General features: G+C 32.6%; 4 protein-coding genes across 4 annotated transcripts; 3 read left to right on the forward strand and 1 right to left on the reverse strand.

The window, feature by feature from the left end:
• The first annotated feature begins 356 nt into the window (after positions 1-356).
• On the forward strand, positions 357-5,542 carry LOC105776832 (uncharacterized). Its single transcript, XM_012599757.2, has 16 exons — positions 357-589; positions 1,067-1,170; positions 1,259-1,349; positions 1,440-1,563; positions 1,657-1,840; positions 2,175-2,319; positions 2,408-2,498; positions 2,614-2,672; positions 2,750-2,827; positions 2,988-3,071; positions 3,382-3,563; positions 3,870-3,998; positions 4,203-4,275; positions 4,564-4,649; positions 4,732-4,816; positions 5,311-5,542. Exons 1-16 carry the CDS (start codon positions 506-508, stop codon positions 5,347-5,349), a joined length of 1,638 nt encoding a protein of 545 aa, XP_012455211.1. The 5' UTR covers positions 357-505; the 3' UTR covers positions 5,350-5,542.
• Positions 5,472-7,218, reverse strand: LOC105776834 (chaperonin-like RBCX protein 1, chloroplastic). Its single transcript, XM_012599761.2, has 6 exons — positions 6,926-7,218; positions 6,734-6,828; positions 6,496-6,613; positions 6,021-6,037; positions 5,849-5,911; positions 5,472-5,739 (listed from the first exon to the last, which is right to left on the reverse strand). Exons 1-6 carry the CDS (start codon positions 7,098-7,100, stop codon positions 5,656-5,658), a joined length of 552 nt encoding a protein of 183 aa, XP_012455215.1. The 5' UTR covers positions 7,101-7,218; the 3' UTR covers positions 5,472-5,655.
• A 2,305-nt stretch (positions 7,219-9,523) lies between these two features.
• LOC105778077 (chitin elicitor receptor kinase 1) lies at positions 9,524-16,192 on the forward strand. The gene is made up of 12 exons (XM_012601662.2): positions 9,524-10,300; positions 13,944-13,977; positions 14,094-14,101; positions 14,181-14,336; positions 14,427-14,623; positions 14,722-14,811; positions 14,890-14,983; positions 15,055-15,206; positions 15,276-15,367; positions 15,452-15,590; positions 15,667-15,765; positions 15,837-16,192. Exons 1-12 carry the CDS (start codon positions 9,652-9,654, stop codon positions 15,999-16,001), a joined length of 1,875 nt encoding a protein of 624 aa, XP_012457116.1. The 5' UTR covers positions 9,524-9,651; the 3' UTR covers positions 16,002-16,192.
• Positions 16,193-20,243: 4,051 nt separating this feature from the next.
• LOC105776943 (calcium permeable stress-gated cation channel 1) lies at positions 20,244-25,480 on the forward strand. The gene is made up of 12 exons (XM_012599923.2): positions 20,244-20,578; positions 20,878-21,212; positions 21,299-21,451; positions 21,550-21,685; positions 22,182-22,283; positions 22,372-22,491; positions 22,578-22,658; positions 22,760-23,100; positions 23,182-23,427; positions 23,727-24,051; positions 24,131-24,364; positions 24,993-25,480. Exons 2-12 carry the CDS (start codon positions 20,899-20,901, stop codon positions 25,257-25,259), a joined length of 2,319 nt encoding a protein of 772 aa, XP_012455377.1. The 5' UTR covers positions 20,244-20,578; positions 20,878-20,898; the 3' UTR covers positions 25,260-25,480.
• Positions 25,481-25,763: the final 283 nt, after the last annotated feature.

Genomic DNA, 25,763 nt, shown 5'->3' on the forward strand with positions numbered 1-25,763 from the left:
TAGCCGAAAGCTTCACAAGCGGTTGATGAAGAATATGTAAACCTATGTCTTGATCATTTTAATTCTTACACTTTTTTATTTTTGAAATTTTTGTTCCGATAAAACATTAACTACCAATTTCATTAAATTAAAATTTGTTATTTCTAAAATATTATGCGATAAACGTATTATTATATTTGTAATAATACATATTATTTAAATCGTAATTAGAATTTCAAAATTAGAACACTAAATTAAATTGGTCAAAATTTGACCATTTCATCTCACTTTTTTTTTTGGTTTACCGCCTCCTTTCTTTTACCTTCTAGGACCAAATAGATTTCTTTATTACTAGTTTAGTCCTTACGATACCACAAACGCTGTCGTTTTCTGTTTCCTTCTTTTTCGCTTTCTCAGTGCCTGTTCTGGTTGATAAGATTCATCGTCGGTTCAACGAAAACAATGTTTGAACATCAAACATTGGCGATTTTGTCGGATTATTTATATATATTTATATTCAATAGAAATGAATAAGAAAGCACTGGCCATTTTGATGCGAGCTAGAATGAGACCTAATCATCTCACCAACTTCGCCCTTTCTCCCATTTCCGTAAGTGTTTTTTTTTTTTTTTGCAAAATTAGGATTTTCATTGTTTGATTCATTGTGCTCTGTTAGTTGAATTGGTTTTGATTAATAGCGAAATTAATGAATTTTATTGATTTAGTTTTGAATTTTTAATTTTACGACGGAATGAGGTTAATCAAAATTCTATAGGTAATCAAATGATATTAAATAACCTACTCTGTTGGTTGAACCGTTTGACTAATCATGAATTCAAAATTTATTGCAGCGTGAAGTCAAAATTAGGATTTTTTGATTCATTGTGCTTTTTAGTTGAATTATTTTTGATTAATCACGAATTTAATGATTTTCGTTGATTTAGTTTTGAATTATGCATTTTACGACGGAATGAAGTTAATCAAATAGTATCAAATTCACTAAGAAATCAAATGCTATTAATTAACCTACTCCTTGGTTGAATCGCGTGACTAATCATATTTAGCTTGAATTATCAATTAACCGCAGAATGAGTTGAATCAAATTCTGTCAAATTCTCATGGAAACCGATCCGGTGAAAACGGGGAGCATCATGCCATGGAACATGGAAAAGAAAAGCTCAATCATCAAAGGTTTATTATTTATGGTATTGAAGTTTTTCACAAATTGGAATACAATTCTTGATTTTTAAACTATGGGAATTGTTTTTTTGTTAACAAGATCATTTGAGGTTGTACGAGAATCAATGCACTCCGTGATATCAATGAATAAAACTGAAGTTGGTGATTCTGTACTTAATGAGTTTTTGGAGGTAAATTATCGGTAACAAGTGATTACTGATTATTTGAGTTCTTGTGTTTACGTTGTGCTTGATAATGTTGTGAAATGTGGTATAATGCAGGGTTATTGTAGCCTTTCTTTTGAGAACCGTAGGAAATTATTGCTCACACTTGCCAAAGAGTATGATCTCAACAGGGCACAAGTTCGTGAGCTCATAAAACAATATCTCGGACTTCAGCCACCTGGTGATGAGCTTACTGTTGCTGCTGTTTAACCTTTTTTGGATTATTGTTTTTGTGTTTAGTGGGATTGAATGGTGCAGAGTTTTGTTGTTTCAGGGAGTGAAGCTCAATCAGGAGGAGTCGCAGATGAAGGCTTTCTTTCAACTTTCTATCGCATAGAGAGAAATTTGAGACATTCCCTTAAACCAGTGTATGAAACTCTATTTGAGAGACTTAACACGCACCCTGAAGGGCTGAAGTTTTTGACCATCATCCGGGCTGATATATTATCCATTCTCACGTAAGGTTATAATCCGTTTTATGAGATTTCACCTTATTTATCTTTGATTTAATCATCATACTAGTACTTTCATTTTATTCAGTTGAAAAGCGTGTTAGAAAATGTTAGATACTCGTGTGTTGTTTTTCACTTCTAAGTTATTATGCGAAGTCATAAAAAATAACGAACAAGAAATGGCTTTTGGCATTGGAATTCTTTGATTATTAACAAATTTCTTTATTCACAGTTATTGTTGATGGCTTGTTGCAGTTTTAGAACTCAGTTATACATTAAATTGTTAAAATATTGAAATAAAATTAATTCAAATGTATAATATGAACTAATTTTTTTTCAGAGAAGGAAATATTGCTTCATTGCGAGCATTGGATTCTTATCTGAAGGAGAAGCTTACAACTTGGCTTAGTCCTGCTGCTTTAGAGCTCCATCAGATTACATGGGATGATCCTGCTTCTTTGCTAGAGAAAATAGTATTTTATGAGGTTAGTTTCTATTCTCCTTCTTGCTTGCTCATATTTTAGATTTGATGTTATCCAGCCCTTTATTGTCTAATAATCAAATATTGTCCAGGCAGTGCATCCAATCAGTAATCTTATTGATCTTAAGAGAAGACTGGGAGTTGGTCGTCGTTGTTTCGGATATTTTCATTCAGCCATACCTCGTAAGTAGTTCCTTTTACTCCTTGGGGGGAGTGGGATTGTTAAGTATGATACTACCTGCAATTTCATCTGTCCTATTCAGTCTCTCTCTCTCTATCTAAGTGTTCCGTATTTCAGGTGAACCTCTTATTTTTATTGAAGTTGCACTTTTGAAGAATATAGCAGAGACAATACAGGTGAATTTCCTTTAACTGTACCAACGACCAAACTTTTTTTGTTGTCTTCTTGTTTGTAATATTCTTGTGAATGATAGGAAGTTTTGTGGGATAATCCTCCAATTGCTGAAAGTGAGGCAACTTGTGCATTATTTTACTCGATATCATCAACTCAGGTATAATGATTTTCTCCCCTCTTTTTTATTTGTAAAAGATATTAACTATATGGAACATAAAGAAAGATATCATAGCAGCTAGTTATATGGTTTATGCAAATGGGCTTTTTGTAGTAAACTTCGTTTCCCTGAACCTGATTGCCTTTCTTATCTTTCCCAGCCTGGCTTGGCCGGAATCAACCTAGGAAAGTTTCTTATCAAACGTGTTATAACGTTGGTGAAAATAGATATGCCACATATCTCTGTAAGTACTTTTCTTTGATCAGATTTCTTAATCAAACAAAGCTGCAAGATTAGTGTTGCATGTTCAGTTAGAATCCTCTTACTGTTCGCAATTTGCACTATGAGCTAGTACTCAGTCCTTGTTCGTTGTCTTGCAGTGGGACCAATAAAAGATATTTCTATAGATTTTCAATTATATACTTGGCATTGTACAGGACATTCCCTCGACTGGTTTTCTTACACATTCCTTGAGATCTGTGCACTGGGTTTGCACAACTTAAGTTTTTCTTGAGATGATGCTTACTGACACTTCTTTTCCACTTACCACGAAGGTGTTTGCTACGCTTAGCCCTATCCCGGGATTCATGCAATGGCTTCTTTCCAAGTTGGCATCTCAATCGAAACTTGCCAAAGCCGAGGACATATCACGCTCACCTGCTGATAGATCCGGATTAACTTTTTATGAGAATATACTTGAACCAGAAGAAGAAAGAGCACTAATAGACTCATCGGGGTAAGCTCCATTTTGTGTGTTTGTGTACGTGAGCTCAATTGGACTTTTGGATTTTCTGAAGTTGAATGGTTTCTAGAACATTTTTCATGCCATCTGGAATACGGTTTTTAGTAGAAGCTGATTCATAATATTAATTTCTCAATTTGAGACCATTGTGATTCTTAAAGTCGACTGAGTGACAACGAAGCACATTGGAATATGGATGCTCAATTCTGTTTGATGAATCATTATTCTGTATTTCCTAACCCTTATTGTGCTCTTGAAATGTGATTTACAGATTCTGCATGTTGCCGTTATCTGTTACAGGGATCTTGCTTCTGGAAAAAGTGGCATGGAAATAATGTTGAGCTTGCTAACGCCGACAACTCATGAGTGGACTAATTCAGATAAACTGCTTTCAGCATTAAAACCGCCTCTAATGCGACTATGTGCCAGGTATATTCTCTCCATTGAAATTTGTGTCCATTATTATCAACCAAGTAGCTTTATCTTTAATTTCTTTCATTCTTGTGCTACGAGGGACAGAAGAATAGAAACTCATTGAACTGTATAGAGTCAGATTATTTGGTTCTGTACGTAACATATGGAGTTTATGTTTCTTTGGATAAAATCAGTTTGACTCTAATTCCTCGAATTTAGGTACCTTCTGCAAGAGAAAAAGAGAGGAAAAGCTCTAGATTCTGTTGCAAACTTCCATTTGCAGAACGGAGCGGTACGTAACGAGATTGCAATCATCTATGAACAAAGTCCTTTTTGCAAAACATATTGATTAGTTTCAAGATTCCCCTCTATATCTTCAGAAATGGTTAAAAGAGTCTATGTTAATTTATCAAATAAGTGCTGCACTAAAGGATTGAAAAGGGTAACCAAGAGAAAATGTTTTTCAAAGATGCATGCTCTTCTCTCTCTTTATCTCTCTCTCTCTTGCTTGCACGTTCATGTACTCTCGTTTTAAGTACCGATTTCCACTCTTGTTTTAATCAGTTCTAATATGGAACAGATGGTTCAAAGAATAAACTGGATGGCTGACCAATCGGAAAAAGGCTTAAATCAAAGTGCTGGTATCATGGTGAACTATGTCTACAGGTAATTTTTTCTGTCACAACTAAATAACAAACCCCTATAATTTATTTAAAACGAGAATAATTAATTAAATGATGACTTTCAGGCCCGAGAATATTGAGGAATATGCTCAGTTATATTTCAGCAAAGGACATATCCACTCTTCCTATGATGTGAAACGTTACATTCAGGTGCTTTAAGTAGTGCATTCAACAATATGAACTTTTGCTATGCATGGAAGATAAAAGTACCTTGGAGGCTCCTGTATTAGGAGTTAAATTACATTTTGCCCCATTTACTCAAAAAATGAACAAATTAGTCCCTATACGTTAGATTAAAAGCAAAGTGATCCTTTCTGTAAAATTTTCTACCCATTTCTACAGTTAAAAACTAGTATAACTAGTGGAATAACCAAATAGTTACACATGATGTGCCATGTATACCTTATACTAATGTACAACGATTGGTTTTTAATAGAAGAACCGATTTACTCTTTTATATAGCGTACAAGGATTATTTTGTCCATTTTTTTAGTAGAAGAGGTAAAATGCAATTTGTTTACTAATAGAGCGGCTTCCATGGTACTTTTACCATGCATGGATAATCCTTGATTTGTTAAAGATTGCTTTATTGGTTTGATGTGTTTCCTTTGCCATACTTGATTTTGCAATTGCTATGGTTTCAGCCGGTATTGGAAAACGAATCCAAGGATAGCTTATTATGATCAACGGAAGATAATTCAAGTACGATTTACGACTTACAAACTTGTTGTATACTTTTGATTTCTCAATATTCAAAGATACTTTGATGTTGCTGCCTGTGTATTTGCCTTAACAATGCAATATCTTGTTCCATGTAAAACATTCTTAGAGATTGTTCTTAACTTTCAATATAATGCTTCTATATATTCTTTTTTATACACTGTATGTACTATAGATTTTGATACACCAGTACTGGGTACCCCAGAATAATCCCGTCCTTTATATGACCTATCTGATATCATATCGGCGAGCTCAAGTCGAGCGTCGGATCACTTGCCGGTTTCATTTTCAGTGGCAGGACTGGTTTCTAAAACATATTCCCTCATGAGTTTTGTATTGGATTCATCTACCATCTGCACAACAGACCAAGAAAAATACACAACTTTTATGAATAAGAATCCATTAGAATAACATCTAAGGCTTATACCATGAGGATTAGCTAAGGGAAATGGTTTCTCTGACCTTGAAAGCTAAGCGCTTCAAGTTGTCCCATTCGAAGTCACGTTTGCAATATGCAGATCGAACCTATATATATGTATATATAAATTATATAAAACAAGCTTTAGTCGATCAATTTTTAGCAGAAAAATGTAGAAGAAAAAAATATTTTGCAGAAAATATCTAATCTTCTGACCTCTAGGATGCGTAGGGCTGTCGTGGTGCGGATGTGGTGCCAAATGGGGATTCCAATGAAATTTATTAAATATTGAATTGAAATTATGGTTTTGATCCCTCTATTATGCTCAAATGTTATATTTATTATTTAATCACTATACTTTAATTTGATATAATCCAATTCAGTCTTCTACTTTTATAATATCATTACTTAATCCAAATAATTTACGCTTTAACTATTTTACTTAAAATATTAATATCGATTTTTTTCTTAAAAGACATGCCATTTTACTTCATCATGCAGGCATGGCATTTTAATCACTATAGTTGATGGTGTTGATTATTTAGAATAACTAATAATGTTATAGAAGTAGAAGATAACTTACGTCAAATCATATTATATGTACTGAGTCTCTAATTTGAGTATAATAGAGGGATCGAAATCGAAATTTAACCCAAAAGAGATTGAGCATTAATTAATTTAAGGTACATACCTAGAGCTTTATGCCTAGAAGATTCCCTCATCAAACTAGCGCAAAACTCATCCCCATCATTCAACGAGTGAGTATCCAAAAATTCCATCAACTCCTCGTAAGCTTCAGGGTTATAGCTCTGCCTCCCATCAAATTAAACACATTAAAATCACTAAAAATTGTTTAACAACAAAGTTTTAACAGTATCATGAAATCGAACCATGATTAATGAAGAGAAATATGAACCAGAAGAGGGTACCTCAAGCTGAGCACTGACAATCTTAACAGCTATATAATTAAAGAAATTATGGAGGTTTTTAGCTGCTTTGGCCTCTGGTGATGCTTCTCCGAACCCTGCATTTAAAAAAAAAACACTTTTCTCTTTCATTGCGTTTTGATTCAATGAGAACAAGCCATGGATAATGAAAGAAGAAGGGGTATAATTACATACCAGGGACAAACATTTTGTGGCAGTTTAAACGTGTGGGATTGTGGGGGCTGGAGCTGCTGCTTCTTTGTTTGCATGGCCAACAATGGAAAAAACCCTTTTCTCTATTTATTGGTAATTTAGAATTGAGAAAAGAAGGGTGAGGGAATGGAACAATGTTCGCGGCAAGGCTCTCCATTGATGTTTGTATCAAGAAATGAATGATTTTGATTAGAGAGGGCTTCTTTGATTTTGGATAAAGTTGTAAGCCTCAAAGCTCTGTTATGGACTGAAATATCTGCACTTCACTGCAAAAAATATCTACTCGCCAACATGTGGAATGTACACTTGTTATAGACCAGTATGGACCACCCTTACAGGTGGAATTTCCAAGGGTTTATTTCTAGTTTTAGCCCTTCGTTTGTACTGAAAATTTGGATTTAACCCCTTTAGAATTTGGCATAATGTGGTTTCCTATTTTTATAATAGGGTAAACTACATCCAAGGTTACTAAACTATTAATAACTTTACGTTTTGGCTACTCAACTTCACAAATTTACAAAATGATCATTAAATTATCCGAAAGTTTTCATTTAAGTCATCAAACTGTTAAAATTCCTAATGTACGCCTTTTTCTATTCACACCGCTTGCACCAATCAAAACCTCTTCTTCACCTTTTTTTTTTCTATAGTTTAATTTTTATCTGCGAACCAAAATAAAAATAGTTTTCTTCTTTGATCTCTAACACTAATCGTTAGATCAATTTGGATCTAAGGTGTGTTCTTATACTCATCAATGGGTACTGATCCACCGTATTGCTCATTGAATTGTTGCTTAGAGCTCACTATCCAAATTAAAAAAAAAAAGACTTAACCCAATGACTTTAATAAAAACTCTAAAATAATTCAATGACCATTTTATAACATTTTGAAATTGAGTGACCAAAATGTAAAGTTATAAATAATTTAGTGATCTTAGGTGTTGAATACCCTTTATAATATCATCAATATGTTCGAATTTTTAACACTGCTAGCTTTTTTAAGCCCAAATTCGAATATTAGTCATTATTATTAGGAGGGTTTTAATTGAATATCATCTAATCCGAACATAATTAGGCTCAGAATGTAAAACAGATGAGGATACTTGTAGTTACACCAAAAAAAAAAAACAAGCTTAAGCCTTTGATTAATAAATAATTTTTTTGATTCAACTGCGATTCAAACCCAATCTTATTCTAAGAAAGATGGACATTCGATCAATAAGTCACAACTTGAGATTCAATATATAATTTATACCTTGTATTTTTAATATAATCTAATTTCTTTTTATAATATCTATTTATTTAATAGATTGAGTTTATCTAAATAATTTCTATATAGAATAAAGTGGGGATTAAAATGAATGGTTTAATGAGTATAAACCATGAATCAAAAATGGAAAAAGCTTTCGATTCTAGTCATTCCATTATATGGAGAATGAGTTTCCGTTATCATATGTTTGCTCTAGTTTTGATGTTTTGAGGTTGAAATGGTTTTTTAGTCATGGACAATGAATTTCAATGTATTTGGATACTCGTATTCATAAAAGCTTTAATTTCCGTACTTATCTTATTTATTATAAAAAAGTAAAAATAAGAATAACATTGAATGTGAACGTCCATCAATAGGCTACAAATTGGGATTCAATTTATAATTTATTATTAATTGCACATAATTAATTAAATTTTCAGTGATCATGATTGTGGGACTAAATGAAAAAATTTACATAATCATTTTAATGGCAGCAACTAAAATTATTATTGTTTAATAATATTATAAAAGTAGAGAAATAATATTGTATTAAATTAATATAAAAATTAAATTTAAAATAATAAATAATAAATAATATTAAAGGATAGTGATGGGCCTTGGTTGTAACTTAGGTGACCCATTCTCTTATTGGGTTTGACTCTTCAATCTCGACTTAAATTATAGAAAAAGGAAATATCCATTCATTTTAATTTAAACCTCAAATTTGTATATGATTAATTCCAACTTAAGTTTCATATAAAATAATTTAAATCATCCAAATCTATGACTCAAATTGTTAAAGGCAATAATGGGCAATTTACTTTGTTTAGTATAAGACCTAAAATCACTTTTATAAGGTGATTCTGACTGAGAAAGAGGGAGATTGGAGTTAATGAGAGAGAGAAGGAAGTGGTTGTGTCCCCTCTCCCTCAGGTTGTCGACTATGTAAATGTAAATTTTATTGTCTCGAGTCGTTATGTGTTGAGTTATTATTAGTGAGTTTGAGGTAAGTGATTAAGTGGTATAAGTTTATAAGTCTAAGTGGAGTGGTATTACGATGTGTCCTGCGTTATCTTGGATGAGATATGATAGTTGAAACCTGACGTGGTAATTAATAAGTGAATTTCGTCTAAGGTAGATTAAATGAAATGTGATAATTAATAAATAAGTCCCATTTGAATCACTTAAAATCTCGAATTATAATTAATAAGTGGGGCTGGCTATCAAAATTAGAAATTCCTGTGAGAGATTATTCTCCGAGAAGCCCTCATTTATGATGTTGATGTCATAGTAGGAAAAAAACATTTTGCGTCAATAATTCAAAGGAATCAGAAGTGAAAGCACAAGGACAAACCTTCCCATACTTAATTCCTTTGTCCGACCTCCAAATTTAAAGATACCAAACACCATTACCAACAAATTTACATTACCCTGGTTTTGGCATCCCCCCCCCCCAACAAATGATCACATTCTCACCAATGAAATCGCCACCGCTGCCGCCTCCACTGATCTACCCACTCTTTTTTCATACCCTTCTTTATTTATTCATCCATGTCCAAGCCAACTGCAAAACCGGATGCAGCCTCGCTTTCGCTTCGTATTACGTATGGGAAGGATCCAACCTCACTTACATCAGTACCCTCTTCAACAAACCAATCTCCGATATCCTTCCGTACAATCCCACCGTTTCGAATCCGGATCAAATCGATACCGGGACCCGGATCCACGTTCCGTTTTCGTGCGACTGTTTGAACGGGGATTTTTGGGGTCATACTTTTGGTTATTTGACGCAGTTTGGGGATACGTATGATAAGATTGCTAGCAACGCTTATGTGAATTTGACGACGGAGGATTGGGTACGGAGGGTTAATATTTATGATCCGACCAGGATACCTGACGGTGAAGTTATTAATGTTACGGTGAATTGTTCGTGCGGTGATCGACGGGTTTCGAGAGATTATGGGTTGTTCGCGACGTACCCTATTCGACCCGGTGAGGATTTGGAGGTCATTGCGGCGGAGGTGAACGTGGCGGCGGAGCTGATACGGAGGTATAATCCGGCGGTTAATTTTAGTGCTGGGACTGGACTCGTGTTTGTGCCGGCAAAAGGTTAGTGATTAGTACTACTTTTTAAACTGACGTTATTACGGTTGAATGATACTTAATTACAAAACTGGCGCCTAAATTATACTGTCTTTTCATTTAAGTATTAAAGCAAAAGTATAGTTTAAACTATCAATTTTGTCCGTAAAAGAATCATAGAAGCCTCCGTACTAGAAATTATATTACATTTTACCACATTTACTATAAAAATGGGTCAATTAGTTTCTATATGTTAGATCAAAGAGTAAATTGATTCTTTTGTTAAAATTTCTTCCATTTTTATTGTTAAAAACCGATCACTGTACATCAGTATGAGGTACACATTTCGTCAACCACACTAATTTTTAATAGTACAAATGGATGAAATTTTTAACAAAAAAGATTAAATTACTCTTTTGTCTAACATATAGAGACTAATTTACTTTTTTTTTAATATAGAGACAAAATGCAATCTAACTCTTAGTATAAGAACTTTCATGGTACTTTTACCACATCAATTGTCTTATTTTATGTAAAAAGTATACTACCTTTAATAAAAATGTGTTTGTGGTATCATATTTTAGATAAAATAATACACAATTAATAGTTTAATTATCATTAGATGCTTAAATGGGAAATAAAATTTTTTTAACATTAATTTTATTATAAATTCTTATCATATATGTTTCTTTTGATACAATGCCTAGAACTACCCATAACCACTCCCTAATTCTTAAATGAGAAGATAATATGCTTCAACGCACTTAAACTCACGTCTTTCCGCATTGACAATAATACCGATGTCAATCGAACTAAGACTCAAACGGTAAATAAAAAAAATAAATTTACACATAATCAACGTTAAAGTTTACACGCTTAAATCTTTCAAACATGGAAAGACCAAAAAGAAGAAGAAGTCAAGGTGTGTCATGGGACCAATTCAAATTACTGTTAAAAAATTCCAATAGTTGGTTCATATGATTTTTCTTTTCAAAATTTTGAAATACCTCGACTCGATTAAGTAACAAATAAAAAAATAGTGAAATAAATTGAGAAATTAAACACACAAATTTAAAGTGGAAAAACCCCGCCAAAGAGGATAAAAAATCACGGGTAAAGATAATTTTACTATAATAGTAAAAGAACGAAAAATACAAAAAATAGAGATAAAAATTAAACCCCAAAAACAAAGAACCCTCGAAACGTAAACACAAAATTCTCTAAATATGTTATGAGTTCTAATCTCTAATAGGTGTATTTTCTAAGATTGTAAAAGAACCTATTTATAAGCTAAATTAGTAAGTCAAATAAACTAAGCTAATAAATACTAAATATATTAAACTAATAAATACTAAATCTTCTAGAAATAAAATATATTTTGTTTAACTTGACTTGCAAGCAATCTCTTAGAATTTGGGTCACATAACTCTAACACCTACTCAGCCTCAATACTTTGGATTATGATTATTTGAATAATTTTATTATAGATTGTGATCATATTTGTACTTTTTGACACAATACTTAAAATTATTTGTAATCCTCCCTCTAACACCTAGAATGGGAGAATAATGCGATTAAGCACACTCGAATCTACAACCTCTTATATTGAGAACAATACTTATGCCAGTTGACCTAAGAATCCATCAACAAATTATTTTTCTTTTAAATTCTTGACTACTTAATTTTTCAACAGTGTTTCTAAATTTCAACAGTGTTACTGATTTAGAGTAAGATATAACATCAACATTAATTATAATGAAAAGATTAAATCATATTTAATTAAAGTTGATGGATTATGCAAGTATAATATAGAAAGATGAAAATTAGAATGGGGACATTTTATGTCAAAGGGTGGGACAAAACCATGTGACGACAATTGCAGTAATATACAGGACAGGGTAGATGTTAAAAAGAGGCCCAAACCCATTCGGTGCTCGCCTTTTTCTTATATTCCAGTCAACACGGTATGAGTTTAATCAAAGCTTTGACACTTTCTCCTTCTACCTTCGGTGGAGTGTAGGCACTTGTTGGCAGATAATGCCTATATGAGTGTTCCATTTGAAAGTTGACTGGAAAACACATATACTACCCAACTATAGGTGGAGTTAGGAAATTTGGATGGTAGGATTTACTTTTTTAAATTAATGTATAATGCAGATAGATGTAAGATTATTACATTGTGTTTATAATATGAAGTTGCTCACAATTTTTTGAGAGAAACTTGCGAGGTTCATAGTATACTTTTATAAATATTCCTTCTTATATTATCTCAAATCTAGATGGATTGTAAAGTTTTATAGTCTAAACTTAACTCTTTTGACATTTTCTTCACTTTTAAAATATTTTTATTCATATTAAACACTTGAGACAAATAAATTTAAGTTTTAAACACCAAAGTTTTCATGAAACTATCATACAACTTGTAATTTTCTTTCAAAAAAAAACCAACACTTAAATAATTTTTGGTGTCATGAGAATGCAATATATGATTTTTAGACCCAATGTTCACGATAATCACATTAGCAACAACAATTTCTAAATAAAATACTGAATTTCTAATCAATATTCAAAAATTCAAGATTATAAACACAATCATTCCTAAACTCAATCAAGATGTTAGGGATCTCATACAAAATCAGTATCTCAAAATTTTTCAATCAATAAATATATAAATTTCTTAATCAGTATCTTAATTTTATAGATATTAGTGGATTTCAATGGTGAAGAGATTGAATTATTTTCATGTAAAATAATTTTTTTCCAGAAAATTTCATCAATAACTTTTATCTTTTTTTTTTTGAAAGAAAAGAAATTACAAATAATTTATATCAAAGCAATTAGCTATGAACTCATATAATTTTTCTATTTTAACCATTCGATCAGTTTCTACGTTTTCTTTTTTAGGAATGTATTTGAGTGTCTATTTTTTGATATTTTTCAGGAGATGGTGAATGCGTCTGATTATCGTTGATTTCGAAGGTGTTGAATCCAAAATTTAGATAGCTTTAATAGCCTCCAAACTATCTGTTTGTATCAGCACTTCATTTCCTTAGTTTTTCTACGTCAGTGATAGGCCATTCAATATGCTCCATAATTCAACGTCCAATATTGAGCATTTCCCTATCTGTCTATAAAAACCAATGATCCAATTTCCATGGTTGCCCCTCAAGATACCTCCTGCAGCAGTATTCCCTGAATCTATTTCAACAAAACCACTAGATCTTAGTTTCAACCATCTGTCAGTTAAGTTAACCTCAACTCTCGTCTTTTAAATTTTTGTGGAGTCAATTCATTAATTATATATATTTCAAAAAATATAAAGTAAAAATCTTTGTGCCTCCGCCCATGGTGAATAGAGAAAACAGTATTTTGGAATAAAGATAGCAACCAGGCAAGGTGAGGCTGGATGGTTGTTTGCCTGTCTAGACCCCAGTTTGATCCACCCCAACATAACATGACCTCAACCCAAAGTTAAATATTAATTTATTTGCCTAGAATCTAACTTGAAAAATCAAAACTATACTTAACTCCAACTCAATCGGATATGCTACAATATTTAATTTTTAATTTTTTTAATCACAATAGAATAATTATATATAATTTTAATTATTTTTTAATGATAATATTATTTGGGTTTTTAAAAAAAAAAATTAACTTTTCTCCTGTGCAGACCAAACTGGAAATTTCCCACCATTAAAGATCAGGTAATAGATATTAACCATTTTTTCTTACATCCTTGGACTAAATTGTTAAATGCCTTTTTTGTTCAGTTTAACTAATGATTCTATCAATTGTTCTTTTTCTTTTTTCTTCATTGCAGCACAACTGGTAGGATCAATCATTACATATATACTCATATATAGCTTCAATGCTCAAATGGTACTTGATGTTGTGGGATTTGAACCAGGGATCTCGAGTAAAGTTATCGCCGGCGTATCTATTGCCGGTGGCGCTTTGCTGTTAGGATTTTTCGTACATGCAGGCATTTACAGAAGAAAGAAAGTCGTCAAAGCTTCGTTACACCCAGAAGCATCACCGGACCACTACATTCAACTCGGACACGGTGAATTTTTCTGTCTTGTGATGGCTATTGTAATGTAAATTGTAACTATTGAGGTTAAATTCTATGTATGCAATGGTATTGTGTATTTAGGTGCCGGAGGTACCCTGAAGAATAATTCAGAAACGACCGCTCTCGTCACTTCTCCGGGCCTCACCGGTATCACAGTGGACAAATCCGTTGAGTTCTCATACGAAGAGCTTGCCAAAGCAACCGATAACTTCAACAGTGCTAATAAGATCGGACAAGGAGGCTTCGGTTCCGTTTACCTCGCTGAATTACGAGGCGAGGTGCCCTGTCCTAAGCTCTTGCTCGATGTTTAAACAAGCTAATGAAGTGTACCCCAAACTCGAAATGAATCCGTTTTTTTCGGTCCTATTATATGCAGAAAGCTGCAATCAAGAAAATGGATATGCAAGCATCAAGGGAATTCCTTGCTGAACTAAAGGTTTTAACACATGTTCATCATTTGAACCTGGTAATGATAATTTCAACCGATCTCGAATCAATCTCAATCGTTAGCTTTTACGTGACTGTATATTAAAATTTCGTGCAGGTTCGTTTAATAGGATATTGTGTCGAAGGTTCCTTATTCTTAGTCTACGAGTTCATCGAGAACGGTAATTTAAGCCAACATTTACGCTGGCGAGGTGAGAAACAAGTACTATTTTTACGAGTGATCTATGCTCGGTGAGATATAACATGGTTTTCATTTTTGCAGATAGAGACCCGTTGCCATGGTTAGCAAGGGTGCAAATCGGTTTAGACTCGGCCAGAGGACTCGAATACATCCATGAACATACTGTCCCTCTCTACATTCATCGTGATATAAAATCGGCAAATATTTTAATCGACAAGAACTTTCGAGCTAAGGTTGTCGAATATCTTCTATTTAACATACCAAGAATTAGTATAAACCGAAGTTAACGGGTGTATGAACAGGTGGCTGATTTTGGGTTGACGAAACTAACTGAATACGGAAACACTTCGTTGCAAACACGTCTCGTTGGTACTTTCGGATACATGCCACCAGAGTAAGAATATGCATATATAATTTTTCGGCTTTCTTCCTTGTTGAATAAGTAACTAATTTGCCTCAAATGTGGCATTGTATGAAGATATGCTCAATATGGTGAGGTTTCCCCTAAGGTCGATGTATATGCTTTTGGAGTTGTTCTCTACGAACTGATTTCCGCCAGGGAAGCTGTCGTCAAGACGAACGAAGAAGTAACTGAATCAATGGGACTCGTCGCATTGGTATTTTATCGACTTTATCTTATCCCTATTTAGTCACTACTCGTCATTTCAACGAAAACTGGTTTGATATCCGCAGTTCGAAGATGTTCTAAACCAACCCGATCCAAGACAAGATCTGCAAAAACTAGTTGACCCCAGACTCGGCGATAACTACTCTTTTGATGCCGTCTTCAAGGTGAATTCTAATTCCGAACCATAACCAATAACAGTACAGACTATGCTAACAAGCTGTTTTTACGGTTGCAGATGGCACGTCTCGCCAAGGCTTGTACGCAAGAAAATCCTCAGCTGAGACCGAGCATGAGAACTATTGTCGTCGCACTTATGACACTGTCGTCTTCAACCGATGACTGGGATGTTGGCTCGTTATACGAAAATAAAGCTCTAATGGACCTCATGTCGGGAAGGTAGCTTAGCCATAGTCATTAAAGGGGTTAATCAATGAATAGGCTGTGAATACTTTAAATTTTAATAGGCTATGTACAGTTTCTTTCATCAAGTTCCTTTTATTCTGTGTTAAGTTTTTCCCAAGAAATATTTTAGGGTTAAATTGGTGATGATGAGAGACAACAAAGCAAAAAAGATATAATTATTGTTGTTTACACTTTACACCACAAAATGATTTTTTTTTTTGGCATTATATATTTGACCATTATCTTCCCCACTAAGAACTACTCCTCCATAATTGAGCTAAAACAAAGGAACAGTTCTCCTATTCTTTATAAATTTAGAATTTAGTCCCTTGTTTTTACATTTTAAAATTCAAGTCCAATTATTAATAATGGTAAAATTATTTTGTTAAATTTAGGTGTATTACGACGTCAATTTTTTAGTTACATTACTACTAAGTGAGTGTATTTTTTTAATTTCAAAATATCATAAACAGATTTAGAGTCTCTTTGAAAAAAAAACATGATAGGCTTGTTGAATTAAACCTTAATAAATTTTTTGAATAATCTCATTATAGATTCTGAAATCTAATCATATATGTTCTTTTTAACAAAATGTCTAAAACTACTTATAGCTCCTCCCTACTCCATAAATAATAAGATATTGCATTTCAAATAGCATTTGAACCTACATTCTCCTACATTGCTAACAATACTCATGCCAATTAAACTAAAACTCAATCGACATTAATAAATTATTATATGTGCACCATATGTATATATAAATTATAAATTGTAGCACCCAATTCACCTACTTAAATTCTTTAGATTAAATTTGAATTAATTTTATGTTTAGCTCATTTTTTGGGTCAAATTTTAAGTTGTTTTGTTTCAAAGAAGAAGCCAAGTCTTTCAAGTGGATAATATAGTCTTAAATAAAATAAAATAAAATAAACATGTTTTTTTAAAAAAATAATTCTATTTAGTCTATATAGTTTTCAAATTGGTCAATTTTAGTTCATTTATTTTCTAAAATTTGAAATTTTAGTCTGACTTAAGCAGTAGCATTGAATCTATTTGGTTAAATTGAATTACTAGTCCTGTACTATACATATAATTATTGATTCAGTTCATATTCTCCAATTAGATAATTCTAAATCTCTATATTTTTTGAATTTTGGAATTTCAATCTTGATGTAACTAACAATTGTTTGTCAATTAACTGGATTTTTAGTGAGTAATATACGGAAATAACAAGCTAACATGATATTACACATAAAAAGTTGACTGTGTTAGCAAATTTTGACCTGAATTTTGAAATTTGAAAAATAGAGTGACTAAATTTCCTTAAATGAAAGTACAGGGACTAAATTCTATTTTTGTAAAAATTATAAGGACTTATTAAACATTTTGACCTTTGAAATTTAATGTAAGCCCATCCTTTTTGCCTTTGAAAAAAAAAATTCTCCTACTAACAAAAAAGGAAAAAGAACAAAAGTTGGGAGAAAAAAAAGTAGGCAGGCATCACAAATTGCAAAGTCCATCTATATGTATAGTTGCCAGATATTATAATATATAATATTCATACAATAATGCAATGTATTGATTGTGATACATGAGTTTAATTATGTAGTTTTTTATTAATGAAAATAGTAATTTTAAAATTAAAATATTTAAGAGTCGGATTATTTTTTAACGAAAATGTTTATTAAAATATTAATTTTTTATCAATGTTGGCATAACAACTAACATAACAATTTACATGTATTTCGTGTTTGCATGACAAGTATTTATCATATCATCATGTCAACAAATAATAACTAAATTGAACGATTTAAAAGATTGGGTCGAATTTAACTTAAAAAATAAGAACTAAATTGAACGATTTAGAGTTTAGGGTTTATGATTTAGCCTTTACTTAATTTATTAGGTACACTTATTCCCATATCGATAATTCAAATAACATTCATATTTAGATATTTTAATTATTATCCATAGAGATCTTGGATATTAATATTTGAATATTTATTTTCTAACTTCAATTATTAAATCATGATATTTATTAGATTCGAATATCCAAACAAAAATTAATTAATTAATGATGGTAAATGAATTTAGATTTTAAAGCATTTTGTGTATTCAAATTTTATAGAAATTATAAACATCTAATCGTTATTTGGGTTTGAGATTTAGATTTTTGAATTAAGTCCGATCATTTTGAATTATTTGTGTTAAAATTGAACATCGATAATGACAATGAATTGTAAAAAAAGAGAGAAAAAAACATATGGAATTTTACATGGAAATGCTTTTGAAAAAAAAACCACGAGTAAAAGAAAAGAAAATTTACTATGTCGACAGTAAGATTCAAACACCTTATTCTAATCAACATCAAATAGAGAAAGTAAATTTCTACACAAATTTTATTTGTGCAACACTCGAGGTTCGCTATGATTTAAATTTGTAAATTTTGCAAATCAAATATAATTGAATCAAATTTAATTTTTAATTAATTAAATTAAAATTTGGGACCAAAATTGAATATTCGAATTCTAGTAAGTCCCTCTTCACGTTTCTTCGTATATCTTCTATTCTCCTCAGATATTCAATATGCAAGCAAAAGGAGATAAGATAAATGGACGGTTACTTAGAATGCACGTGTCAACTCTTTATACAACTTTGTTGATGGCCCAATTCCTAAACCTGCACTATTTTTAGTAGGGTTAATTGCGTTAAACACCCCAAAATTATGTCTTAAATTTGGAAACACTTCAATTGAATCCTTAAATTAAAACATCATTCCAATTAGGTAATTTTGGTAATTTATCTATCAAATTTGATATTAAATGTCAGTTTTAACATCAAATTTTACGGTTAGACTGAAAATAAGAACCTGAACGAAACGATACTTTAATTTGAGAATTTAATTGAAACGTTTGAATTTTAAGGACCAATTTAAAATTTACCCGTAATTTGAGACTATCTAATGAATTAACCCTTTTTAGTATTATACTGTTTGTACCCCTATATTCAATCAGCTTAGCTTACGTCATATCCAACGCCGCCACATCACCAATCCCGATCCAACTTTCCGAACAACTCACTCGCTTTCTCCATTATCTATCTCTTTAACATGATCGGTCGGTTTTTTCACGCTCCTCCGCCGCGACTCTAACTAAATGCCCATCTACAAAATACAGTAACAGTAGCAACATCCACGTGGTAGCTTACCGACATTTAAGGCCACCTTTTTCTCCTCCCAATCAATTTATTCCTCAAATTTTATAAAAACATCCTTGTATTATGTGATTTTTATAAATTTAGTCCTTATATAATAATTTAATTATTTAAATTCAAATTTTTTCGTTAATTCTGTCTAGTAATTTGAGATGTTTTAAACATGTGGTATACATTCCAAATAAAAAAAAAGTCATATAATTAGTTTTTCAACTTTAGTGAATTTCTTTCTCTCTACTTGTGGTTTTTTCTCCGAAAAGGTTTTCATTTAAAATTTGTGTTCTTAATTTTCTTTTCTTATTTTTTTGCAATAATTCTATTGTCATGATCTACATTTATTATAGCATATTTTTCATTTTTATAGACAAATAATATACTAATTTTCATATTTTGTTTTCTTTTTATAAAATGAAGTTTATATATCACATCATTCCATGCTTAGAAAAGCATATTACATTAAATTATTGAGATAAAACAACATTTAGTTTTTGAATTCGATAATTTTTTTCAATTTGGTCCTTAAACTTTCTTCATTCATATTTTTAATATTTGATAAATTTTTCAATTTGATCCTTAAACTTAGATTCCTTTAAAGTACTTGAAAATTTTAAAAATATATATAAAATCTAAAAGATAAAAATAAAAATACAATTTTCAAAAATTACATAGCACAATCTCATAGTGTTACGGTATTGAGAAAAATTGCTAAATTCTGAGATTAATATAGACAAAAAATGATCAAATTCAAAGTCTGAGTATTGCTTTATTCCTATATTATTTAAAATTAACAATAAAAATTAACCTCAAAACTAAAAAATAGGATTAAAAATGAAAATTATAATAAAAAGACTAAAATCGAAAAGGAACACATAATACAGGGATTTTATATACAAATTGACATAATTTTACTAATTAGTAAGAACAGAAAGGAAAAAAAAGACAAATCGGTCAATTTAGAACAGGGACATGAAAAAGAAAGAAAGAAACGATCCCTCAAATAATGACAACCCAAAGAAAAAACTATCACTGCAGTTACCACTCACCACCACCATTATATCTGTTTTAAGCCAAGACAAAAATCTTTGTAGGGAAAAAGAAATCCCACTAAATTTTTATAAAATACCCATTGGTTTCTTTTAAATTACTGTTTCTAGCCTTTATTGTTGCTTTTTTATCCATTCCCTGTTATGGAAGAAGCTGGATTTTCTGTAATTGTTTACAATTGCGTGTGTTTCACTTTCCCTAGCTAAGTAATGGAGGAATGTTCTTGCTTTATTTGATCTCGAAAGCGATCCAAACACCCACTAATTCAATTTATGATCTTCAACAACCAAACCAACAAGAAAATTAGAAAAAAAAAAGGTACTTTCTTTGTCTTTGGTTTTTTTTAGAACAGTATAAAAACTGTTCCTTTTTCTTTCACTTGAAGAGTCTCAAAAAAAAGAAGGTAAGGATTTTTATTCCACTTGATTGAATCTGGGTTTTTTTTTTTGGTTTAGAAAATAGCTGAAATTTTGGAGAAAAAAAGAGAGAGAGGCGATTTTGCTATGTGTTTTTGCTTTTAAGACATGATTTAGCTGTTTGGTTTTTAGGTTTTAGCTAGAATCTTACAACCTTAGAGGAGTTTAATTGGTTGATTATGGTGTTTTTTTCTTTTGCAGGGGAGGTTTTTTTTTATGTAAATGGCGACATTAGGTGATATAGGGGTTGCAGCAGCTTTTAATCTGCTTAGTGCATTTGTGTTCTTTATAGCTTTCGCTGTATTACGGCTTCAACCGTTCAACGACCGGGTTTATTTTCCGAAATGGTATCTTAAGGGTTTACGAACCAGTCCGGCTAGTTCCGGCGCGTTCGTGAAGAAATTCGTTAACTTGGATTTTCGATCTTACTTGAAGTTCTTGAATTGGATGCCCGAAGCGTTGAAAATGCCCGAACTCGAGCTTATCGATCATGCCGGGTTGGATTCGGCTGTTTATTTGCGCATTTACTTGATAGGGTATGCTGCATTTTACGTTAATGTCGGGGCCTTTTTTGGTTCCTTGCCGGTCAAGTTTCGTTATATTCTCGATATTTTGTATGCAGGTTAAAGATTTTTGTCCCTATCACTATTGTGGCGTGGGCGGTTCTAGTACCAGTTAATTACACGAATAAAACATTGGAATTGCAGTTGAAGAATGTAACTTCGAGTGATATCGATAAGCTCTCGATTTCAAATATTGCACTTGAATCAGATAGGTCGGAGATCTTGATATCATTTGCTAACTACATTTGTGTTAAATCTGTTATTCCGATAGATGTTATACGGTGGAATAATATGTAATCTTATATTGTAGGTTTTGGACCCATATTGTTATGGCTTATGCTTTTACGTTTTGGACTTGCTTTGTGTTGCTAAAGGAGTACGAGACGGTCGCATCTATGAGGTTGCACTTTCTTGCATCGGAAAAACGTAGGCCGGATCAATTTACGGTAAGTGAACATTCACTTGAACATTGACGCTAGTGTAGTTTGGTAAAAGTACTGTGAATGCCCCTGGAGAGTCGGATTGCATTTTACTCCTACTCAAGAAATGGGCAAATTCGTTCTTATTCGTTAGATCATAGAGCAAACCGGTCTTTTCTCTTAAAAGTTTCTTCCATTTGTACCCTTAAAAACTGGCATGACTGAAAGAATAATCAAATAGTGATACATAGCATGCTACGTGTACCTCATGCTGATGTATAGAGTAATTTTGAACTGCAAAAATGGATGAAAATTTGACAGAAAGAATCAGTTTACTTTTTTGATTTAATGTACAAGGATTGATTTACTTATTTTTTGAGTAGAGAGGGTAAAATGCAGTTCGCCTCTTAGTACAAGAGTCTTCATGGTACTTTTATTGTGAAGTTCTTAAGAGTATTGGCTACAATGAATCGTATATTTCGGTTTAGTATAAATGCTTCTTCATGGAATTCGATTGTTGTAGGTGCTTGTTCGGAATGTGCCACCGGATCCCGATGAATCTGTTAGTGAGACCGTGGAGCATTTTTTCTTGGTCAATCACCCAGACACTTATCTTACAAATCAGGTGAGTTCCTTTTGCATTTGTTTTACTCGGTTAAAAGATTACTGTAGAATTCGGTTTACGGTTTAGCCCTTTTTGAAAATACGTGTAGGTAGTATGCAATGCAAACAAACTTGCTAAGTTGGTGAAACAGAGGAAAAAAAAGCAAAATTGGCTCGATTATTACCAGCTGAAATACTCAAGAAATAATGCCCAACGGCCTATTATGAAGGTAACGTGCTACGGTCCATCATCTGGTCCGTTTTTACTTTATGTTTCGTATTTCTTCATAAGCATCTTATTATCTCTTTCTATCAGACTGGTTTCCTCGGGCTTTGCGGTAAAAAAGTTGATGCAATTGAGCATCATGAAGCCGAAATTGGGAAGTTATCTAAGGAAGTAAGTATTTCTTTTTCAACTTGCATGCTCGTTATGTAATTGTACTCCGTTTTATTTTCTTTCAACGTGTGATGATGTGAGTCACTCCTTTTCATATTCAGATAGCTGAAGAGAGAGAAAGGGTAAAAAAAGATCCAAAAGCGATAATGCCGGCTGCGTTTGTTTCATTTAAATCACGATGGGGAGCAGCTGTTTGTGCTCAAACACAACAATCCCGAGACCCAACTTCATGGTTAACAGAATGGGCACCCGAGCCATGTGATGTCTATTGGCCGAACCTACCAATTCCTTATGTCTCATTGGCAATTAGGAGGTTGATCATGGCCGTAGCATTCTTTTTCTTGACTTTCTTTTTCATGATCCCTATCGCATCCGTACAAGCTTTGGCTAGCATCGAGGGACTCGAGAAAGTAGCACCCTTTTTGAAGCCCATAATCGATATGTGAGTTACTTTATAATATTGAAACCTTGAGTAATTAATTAGAATTCATTACTATAACCATCGGTTTTGCTCCCTCGGCAGGAAATTTATTAAGTCGGTTATCCAAGGTATTCTTCCCGGTCTTGCATTGAAGCTCTTTCTTATTTTTCTGCCGGCGATATTGATGATTATGGCCAAGTTCGAAGGATTCACATCAAAATCGTCTTTAGAGCGGAGAGCAGCAACTCGATACTATCTTTTCAATTTAGTGAATGTGTTCCTTGGCAGCATTGTTGCCGGTAGTGCACTCGAACAGCTAAACACATTCATTAAGCAATCGGCAAATGAGTACGTATTCCTTTAAGGGTCAAACTATGATTTCGATTCCTTTACCATGCTCAAATATAGGATTTATTCCCCGTACTTTAATTTGGATTTACCAATGATGTTATAAAAGTAGAGGGACCAAATTATGCAAGCACATGAACTAAATTCCAAATTCAACTATAGTAGAGGGATCAAAACCATAAATTTACCTTGCTTTAAGTGATGCAATCATTTGTGAGATTTCTATGTTTACAATTGTTTCTACCATTTCGAAAGTCGGATTTGTGTATTTTTCTTTAATTTTTTATCTTTTGTTACAGAATTCCAAGAACAATCGGTGTAGCTGTACCATTGAGAGCAACGTTTTTCATTACTTATATCATGGTTGATGGATGGGCGGGAATAGCCGGAGAGATTTTGATGCTAAAACCGCTTATAATTTACCACCTGAAAAACTTTTTCTTGGTGAAAACTGAAAAGGATCGAGAGGAGGCAATGGATCCAGGGAGCTTGGGCTTCAACACCGGAGAACCTCAAATACAACTCTATTTTCTACTTGGCCTCGTTTATGCTGCCGTGACACCTGCTTTACTTCCTTTCATTGTAATCTTCTTCGGGCTAGCTTACGTCGTCTTCCGTCATCAGGTAATATTCGGGAAACGGTAAAACGAATCATTTTGTTTACATTTGTTTGATTTCCTTTTCTTTTTCCTTGAAAATGTAGATAATTAATGTTTACAATCAAGAGTATGAGAGTGCCGCGGCATTTTGGCCCGACGTCCACGGACGCATAATAATTGCATTGCTTATCTCACAAGTCGCCCTTATTGGATTATTAACTTCAAAGAAAGCTGCTCAGTCCACACCGTTTCTCATTGCTCTCGTCGTCCTCACAATCTGGTTTTACACATTCTGCAAAGCCCGTTACGAACCTGCGTTTGTTCGATATCCTTTACAGGTTAGTTGTCTTTTCTTTTTCTTTGCATATTAGGTTTAGTAGTGATGGTTTCTTCTGTGTCTCGAGATATTCAATTGTTAAAATATGCTTAAAGCTATTCTTCGTAGATTTTAAATTTAGACCCTCTATTTCTATTTTAAGAGATTTAGTCTCTCCACTTTTACTTTTCGGTTTTCAAAATACAAGATCAATTGTTATCATCATTAAGATTCTTCCGTAAATTCAAGTTTATTACAATGCGGTTTCTTTTTTCTTTTTCTTTTTTTGTTATGTGGCTACCAAGTGTATGAAGATTACAAGGACTAAATTTCTAAAAATATAAGTAGAGAGGCTAAATTTTTAATGTACAAAGATTACACGAACCTGCGATTATCCTATATCCTTTACAGGTTGGTTGATGCCTTGATGATTTCTTGTGTGTTTTGAGATATTTGATGGTTAAAATATGCTTAATCTTTATATTCTTCGTACGTTTGTTTCCAATTGTTAACACCGCTAAAATTCTCTCTTTAAATTCAGGTTCGTTACAATACTTTGAGGATTCAATTCAAAAGTTATAGGCCAATTTATAATCTAGGCAACAGATAGAGGGCGTTTATTGAAATTAACCCTTTATTTCCTTGTTCAGGAAGCAATGATGAAAGATACCTTGGAACGTGCAAGGGAACCAAACCTCAACTTAAAACCCTATCTTCAGAACGCATACATCCATCCGGTTTTCAAAGAGGAAGATGAAGAGGACGAATTTGATTTCAAGTCCGAAAACGAGAGCGTTTTAGTACCCACGAAACGTCAATCTCGAAGAAGCACGCCAGCACCTAGCAGAATTAGCGGTGCATCTTCACCGTCGTTGCCGCCAGAGGTGGTTCCCGAACATCCGGAGCGTGCAAGTTAGGTACCGATGTGTGTGTTGCTTGATGTTGTCGTTTATACTGTATATTTGCAACATCATGAAGCCGCAAATTAAATGAACAAAATAGTGAGAAGAGGATAGCCAAGAGAAATGGTCTTGGGGACTACATTGTTAAAATAGACTTTGTATGAGGACTATAGAGTGAATATTTGTTTTGGGATTGCTTTTGATTTGTTTTATTAAACCCAATAAGTTAACATGCATGAAGTGGTGTGATTCGAATTTTAATTTAATTTGAACATAAAAAATAATAAAAATGAAATTAAAATGTTTCTAAACTCATAATATTTAATTTCTACTCAAAATGGCTTGATAAATAATTTAAAATCGAGTTAATTGCATCAACATCTTAAATTATGATCTTCATTTTAAATTAGTCCTTAAAATTTAAAATGATTTAATTACATCTTCAAACTATCGATATTATATCAATCAAGTTTTTCTATTATTGAAACTGTTATATTAATTAAGTCTTTTATTATTGAA

The sequence above is a fragment of the Gossypium raimondii genome, chromosome 10 (assembly GCF_025698545.1).
Source record: "Gossypium raimondii isolate GPD5lz chromosome 10, ASM2569854v1, whole genome shotgun sequence".
NCBI classification, from domain to species: Eukaryota; Viridiplantae; Streptophyta; class Magnoliopsida; order Malvales; family Malvaceae; genus Gossypium; species Gossypium raimondii.